The sequence below is a fragment of the Elephantulus edwardii genome, unplaced genomic scaffold (genome assembly GCF_000299155.1).
Source record: "Elephantulus edwardii isolate Elephantulus edwardi_28Jun2011 unplaced genomic scaffold, EleEdw1.0 scaffold00099, whole genome shotgun sequence".
NCBI lineage: Eukaryota > Metazoa > Chordata > Mammalia > Macroscelidea > Macroscelididae > Elephantulus > Elephantulus edwardii.
This window is the reverse complement of record NW_006399849.1, coordinates 4,841,316-4,848,710: the sequence shown is the minus strand read 5'-3', so window position 1 is coordinate 4,848,710 and position 7,395 is coordinate 4,841,316. Positions and strand designations below refer to the sequence as shown.

General features: G+C 38.0%; 1 protein-coding gene across 1 annotated transcript in view; it reads right to left on the bottom strand.

Moving 5' to 3' along the window:
• LOC102863518 (DEP domain-containing protein 1B-like) overlaps positions 1-7,395 on the bottom strand; it is a 115,468-nt gene that overhangs the window by 59,489 nt on the left and 48,584 nt on the right. The window contains exons 3-5 of the mRNA XM_006891539.1: positions 5,047-5,174; positions 4,091-4,221; positions 819-866 (exon numbers count right to left, since the gene is read on the bottom strand). Coding sequence (XP_006891601.1) covers positions 819-866; positions 4,091-4,221; positions 5,047-5,174 — 307 coding nt within the window. The remainder of the gene's footprint in view (positions 1-818; positions 867-4,090; positions 4,222-5,046; positions 5,175-7,395) is intronic.

Below are 7,395 nucleotides of genomic sequence, written 5' to 3'. Positions count from 1 at the left end.
CTCCTTTGTATTTCCATACTTGATAGTTCTACCTAGGTTGCTCTTTCTGTTAGTCTGCGTGTGTTCTGTTGTGCATAGGGTACATTAGCCTTCTTTAAATTAAGTGTTCTAAAATCTCCAAATTTGTAGTATTAGTGAGATACAATTCTATATTCATTCATTCCTTTAAGTGCTTCTGATATTCAAAATCTGCTGAAAATCCTCAGAGGAGCCACACTGTTCTAGACCTCTCATTTTATAAACCCAAACTACCAAAACAGCCTTTCTTGGATCTCTGCATGCAGTTTCTTCTCCTTCCTAATTAACTTGCCTAACTGTTAAACCAGTCTTCTAAAATATTAGTCTATCACTTAATATGTTACCCTATGAAAATTTCATACTAGGCTAAATCTGCTGAGTAAACTGGTAATATACGTACAGGAGACCCTTAGGAACTTATGTAAGTAGTTAGGAATAAAAACTTATAAATTCCGAATAAATAGCTGTTACAATAATACACAATACAACATTGTTGTTGTTGCTGTTGTTGTTGTTGTGTATCATGGAGTCAGAATCAACCCATAGTTGACCTTCCAGCAGGTTTTAAGAGGCAGTTATACTGGAAAGTATAATAAGCACTAAATTCATCTTAAAATTTTCTATAATTCAGTCCTCTAAGTCATACATAAATTTAACATTGCAAGCACAGTAGTCCGTACCAAAATAGTTAATCAATCTCACAGGTTTCAAACCAGTGCTCAGGCCACAGAGCGTCATTTTCCAATACCAGGCACTAATTTCTGTTCCTTTTACAAAACTGGGAGGTAATTAGTACTTACAATTTGCCAAACACTTCATAGCTGACAGTACCCAATGGGGAAGTTCTTCTGTAGGAAAAGGCAGAAAGAGGAAAAAAAAAGTACTTTATGTAATTGGATTTAACTCAAGGAATTATATGCAGTCTTGGTATAAGAAGAATGCATTGCTTATCCATGTAAAATAGGAATCACGTATGGAAATCACCAGGTCTCTCCTTGGAGGCTAGGATTTTGAAGCTCCGTCTCATATATTTGGGCACATGGCCAGAAGAAATAAGTCCTCGGAGAAGGACATCATGCTTGGAAGGGTAGACAGACAGTGCAGGAGAGGGAGACCCAGATGAGATGGATTGATACAGTAACTGGGGAAATGGGGGTTGGTGTGTCAGAATTAGTAAGACTGGCTCAGGACAGGGAAGGGTTCAGAGCTTCTGTACATAGTGTCGCTATATGTCACAGGCACATAACAACAACAAGGTATATTGATTATTTTTATTTAAGCGTCTTGTTTAGAGTCAACAAGTCCTCAGAGAGGGCCCTTATATTTTAAAAAGTCAGTTATTATATTTTTCTAAGTGGTACAGCACGATATGCTGTACTGAGGTAACCTGGGGTTGCTGTGATGCTGAACCTTCTGTGATTGTAGTGTCAAATGCCATAATAATGGTTGCCCATGGTGGAGAGGGTTTGGTGGAACTCCCAACTTAAGACAGCTTTGGAAGCAGGAGTGGCATCTTGTTCCTAAACAATATGCCTCTGGAAATTCTATGAACTGTGATAAATGACAATCGTTATATTATAGAAAGGCTTTAGGCCTTTTGTTCATAGGGTTGCTGAGTCGTGCTCGACTCGATGGCAGTCAACACCAACAACAACATTCTCAACTCATGATCATCAAATCAGAACAGAATCGTAGCTGCCCCTCCCTCCATGGGGTTTCCAAGGCTGTGCATCAAATGAGAGACCTTGTGCCTCTGTATCCTGGAGAGCTGCTGGAAGAATCAAGACACCAAAAGGTGCAGACTCCAGGCTGGCAGGACCACTGCCTACTGACCAGGCCACCAGAGCTCCCTCTTCACATATCAGAACATTTACAAGATCGAAGGCTTTGGCAGCAACGTTAGAGCATGTGTCATAAAAATCACAGCTAACAATGCCTTTAAGGAAAAGATTCACAGCTTAAAGTGAAAAAGAAGCAAAAAATAAAAAAGATGTTTTATTGCAAGAAATAACATTTTTTAAGAAGATAAATCCATCATCCTGATTTATAGAAGGAACAAACATGCAAAACCTAAAAAAAAAAAAAATAGTTATCAGATGAATAAATGAATTTTCAACAAGGTAAATTCTATTAATCCAGTCAGTGGTCTTTATATGTTTTAACATTTTTCTATGCTTTAGGCTGAGAAAGATGCCATGACAAATGGAAACATGTCATTAATATTATAAGGGCCTTAAAATAATGGTGAAAATTCTAAAAACACAAAAAAATCCCAGGGAACCATTTGATGGAAAGGCTCTTCTCTCCTTCCCTCATGCCCCAGCACAGACAGACCACTGACGAGCTGGGCCAGCAGTCAGGTGTCCACTTCTTCCCCCTCTCCACTCTGTAAAACTGCAAAGATGCTTGTTGAACTGTGTCAGATCTAATGAATCTCAGTGTCTGAAGAGCTCTCTTCTTTCTGAAGAACTTATATAATATAAATGAAAGATGCCTGCTTACCTAACTGATCACTGAAAAGTATTAAAGTTTGCGACAGGCTCAGAGAGCATTAAAGGATTTTAAGTGTATTTCAAAGTTTACATTCTTCCTCATTCTATGTGACTTAACTTTACATCGATATTAATGTGGCAAGAAATAATACACAAGTCTAACTATGCCTGCTTTCCAGCATCCTTTGTTCCTGATACAGGAAAAGTGTTTCCAGTTTCAAAGAAACATTCTGCCCATGACAGAACACAGGGCCTAGAAAGAAAAACCTCATTCCCTTTTATAACATCTCAGGTTCTCTCTGGTACAATGCTATCTGCTGTCCTGGAGACTTCATCAACCTAAAGTTAATAATATTTACAAAAGTCCAAGAAGCATACCATCTTTCCACTCCAAAAAAAGCTCATTCTAGTCCTATCCAAGCTCAGTATCAAAAGTTGAACTTAAAAAAAAACAACCAGTCTATCTCATTCTGGTTCACCCCTTATTCATCAGGAAGGAATTTGAAGGTTTTAAAACCAACCTAGGATTCTAGCTGGATGTTTTAAAATCACTATAGGTATCAAAGGGAGCATGGAAGCCTACTGATTAAGAAGTTGGGCTGCCAACTTAAAGGCAAGTTTGAATCCACTAGACCAAAAGATCCACCTGAGAACAAACTTCAGCTAATTTCTAAAATGTATTCCTCAAGGATCTTCCTGGGACAATATGGAGTCAATTAATGCCCAGTGAAAAATCTGTGAGTGATGCAAATAAGTTAAGTGCTCAATTACTGGATAATGTCTAAAGAAGTCAGAAGAATCGATGCCTTCAAGTTGTGGTGCTGAAGAAGAGTACTGAACATACCATGGACTGCCAAGAGAACAAATAGGTCTGTCCAGGAGAGGGTGAAACCAAGTTTCTTCTTGGAGGCTGGGATTATGAAACTCTTTCTCACATACTTTGGCCATGTGGCCAAGAGGGACCAGTCCTTGGAAAAAGAAATCATTCTCAGAAGGGTGGAGGGACAGCGCAGAAGAGGAAGACCCCAGATGAGATGGATTGACTCAGTGACTGGGGCAATAAGGTAGGTATATCAGAGCCAGTGAAACTGGCTCAGAACAGGGCAGGGTTCAGAGCTGTTAGATACACAGGATTGCTAAGAGTTGCAATCAATCTGATGACCCATAACAACAAATACAAAAGTAAAAGTTTTTCAACTAAAGAAAAGGTTGGTGGTTCAAATCTACCCAAAGGCAGCTTAGAAGAAAGAGCTGGTGATCTATTTCTAAAAGATCACAGCCACTGAAAACCCAATGGAGCACAGTTCTACTCGGCCATATACAGAGTCATCAACTCAACAACAATTTTTCCTTTAATACTCAAGGTAGCTAACACTGAACAAGGCTAAGGAGGAATTCTGCTCAGATGCCTAGACATTAAACTTTCTATGATATTTCTTCAATATATAATTAGGTAAAATACATTTGAAACCAGCATTTAAGCAATAATTAAATAAAAGACGGTGGGCCCACATGGTCAACCCAGAACAAAAAAAAAGTCTATATTGGGTCTACGAGGAAAAAAATGATTATTTACTTACTTGACTTGTCATCAAGAATAACCACCCCATGCTTGCTAACATTGTACACGTTATGGATGATGAATTTGGAGTTGATAAGTGTGCTGTCTAAAACTTCTTCTAAGGAGGTAAGGCCAAGGATTTTCTGTAAACTATATAAATAGATAAGAAAGAAAGAATTTACAGTTTAAAAACCATTATTTGTTTAAAAAATCTAATACTGCAAAATATCTATCATTCAGATGCATCATTTTTGGATATTACCCAATATCTTTGTGTGACAACAAAAAGGTTACAAATGAATTATGAATAAAACAAACTTAGAAGACATGGTTTACTATTAATATATTGTTTCACTCATTATAATAACTCAGTCTTAAAGACGAAGAAAATTTTATACGTAAAACTATTATAAATATTGGACACAGGAGTGGCATCCACGTCCTAAACAACATGCCTCTGGAAACTCTATGAACTTTGATGAATGTCGATAGTTACAGAAAGGCTTCAGGCCTTTTGTTCATAGGGTCGCTATGAGTCACGCTTGTCTTGACAGGAATCAACAGCAACAACATTACAAATAATAAAAACTGGCTTAATCAATAATGAGAAATTGCTAGAAGCATATTTTTTAAATAGGAAAAAACTCGCTATGACACCATTATCTTTACTTACATTGCTTTAAATATATAAGGCCAGATCTTCCATGAGTTTAAGCTTATAAAAACTTTCATAAACTCCTACCCGTAAGTTTTATTCAATAGACAATATACAACTCCGAGAACTCAGTTAAATCAAGGGTTTGCCAGGCAGCACAGCTGAAAATAATATAATCAGAAGTAGAGATTTTTTTTACACATAATTTCAGAAAATTAACTGTGCTGAGAATAATGGAGGAGCAAAAAAGAAAAAACAAAAAACACTTCACTAACAGTTCTCATCAATATTAATATCACAAATAGGACAAATGCACATACTAAGATAAGGTCATGGATTTCCAGATCTCTTCGATGTTGGCCTCTGTCAGCTGTCTGCGGTGGATAAGGCGGCAAGCTGGCACCTCTCCAATAGCAATACTGTGACGCTTGTACCACATTTCAGAATTCTAATTGAGAGAAAGTGAATATTTCAATTAAAAATGGCATCATGCAATTAAATATCTCACTAATTTGCTATTTGTTATTTGATTTAAAATAAAACTAGGAGCATAAACCTACTTGGCTTGGATTTCAGAGAAGTTGCTGTTGTTAGTTGCTACAGAGTCACTCCAGGATTCATGGAAGCCCATGAATAACACAATGAAATGCTACCCAATCCTATCCCTTCCTGGGACTGGAGGCAAATCAGAACATTGAGAGCCATAGCATTTGGACTGGATGGCTTTCTGGAAGTAGATTGGACAGATAGAAAGTAGCCACTTCCTAATTTATCTCAGTCTTGAAGAGCTGATGAACCCATTTAGCTAGACATTTAGACTCTTGATGAAACCATCATGTTGTTGTTGTTAATTGCCATCGAGTTGAGCACAGCTCATAGCGACTCTATGAACGAAAGACCTAATGCCTTTCCATACCTATTGTCATTTCTCCAAGTTCACAGTTTCCAGAGGCATGTGGTTTAGGAAGTAGATGCCACTCCTGTTCCCAAACCTGTTTTATACCTAGGAGATCCACCGAACACTTTCCACACGGGGAAACCATTACAGTATTTGAGACCCCAATGGCATAAGGTTCAGCATCACAGCAAATCCAGGTTACTTCATACTGTACATTGACAAAGAGTGACGTACAAAATAGAGTGTTCCTCCAGATATAACAGCACTAGTCTTATTTAGCGTGGTTACACGTCGTCAAGTCGAATACGACTCAGAGTAAGCTTTGCACAAAAGATCTGAACTCTGTTCTATAACTAACATCATTTCTTGTGCATTTAGAGCTTAGAGAGTTTGTGGAGTTTTCCAGAGTCATCTAGTTTAGGAAGTGGATGCCACTCCTCCTTCCCAGCTGAATCAATCTGAAAACTCATCCAAACATTGTACATAATGGGTAACCATTATGGTATTAGACAAGACTATGGAACAGTGTTCAGCAACACACCAACTCCAAGCTGTTCAGTACAGCAAATAGACACATGATTGCTGTGTCATATAAAGAATATTCATTCTACAATTAATACATTTGGTATGAGGGCCTCAGGCCCGAGGGCCCTGCGTGATTTTAAAGCCACACCCTCTAGCAGGCCTCCACCCTTGGTCAAAGGTTCAAGGTGCACCTACTTTTGAAGGGAAAAGAACAGTAACACACATCAAACACGACCCAAAAAACTTCCCTTACATGACCACCATCAAGACACAACCGTCATCAAGATGCTAGCTAGTGTGAAAGTCTCTATTGGCAGATTGGTGTTGACTGCACATTAGGTACTGTGGCAAGAAAAAGAAACCTCATGGAATTCTCCTGCATGGAAGGTATGAATTCTACCACTGAACCAACACTGCCATCCATAGTGTAATAAAGTAAGGATTTAAAAGATCGGGTCATAAACGACCATTCAAAAACACCAAAGAGGGGAGCTCTGGTGGCCTAGTGACAAGAAACTGTACTGCAATCCCAGAGGAACACGGTTCGAATCCACCAGACGCTCTGCAGGAAAAGGAGGCGCAATATCCTCCTGTACCAGTCAGATCTGATTTGACGGTACACGCACACAAAATAATAAAAATTTAAAAAAAAAAAAAAAAAAAAAACACCAAAGAGCTATGGCAACGTGCAAGACGCCAACTAGCGATTTTTGCCCGCTGTGGCAGTTAAACTACTCAATGAAGTACCAGTAAAATAAAACCATATTAATTCAAAATTAAGTTGATAAATACTTTCCAAATTCACACACTGTCAAAACTGAATGATGCTTTAAAATGTTTTTTTTTTAAAAAATTGCAGTGTATTACTTCCAAGATTCTCTGACTTTTAACAAACAATAAACATATACAATACTGAATAGTGGTCCACGGACCTCTGATGTGTGCACAAAGTGAGGAAAACCAGAACCTCATGAGGAATGCCTTGAGATGGCAAAAAGAAGGGAAGAACTCCTAAGGCAGTAATTTCCAAGCTTTTTCTACAGAGGAAAAAGCTAAAACTGAGAGAGAATTAATAATTTGCTCAAAGTCCCACTGTTTTAGCACCTCAACAACCTTTGCACCTCATTTCTCACATTCTGGCTGTGTGACATGACTTCCCTTCAATAATCTTCAAGAAAGGCAAGCTCTTTTTTTTTTTAAATAGAATTTATTTATAAAAATTATTATTAAAGTAATGTTGAACACC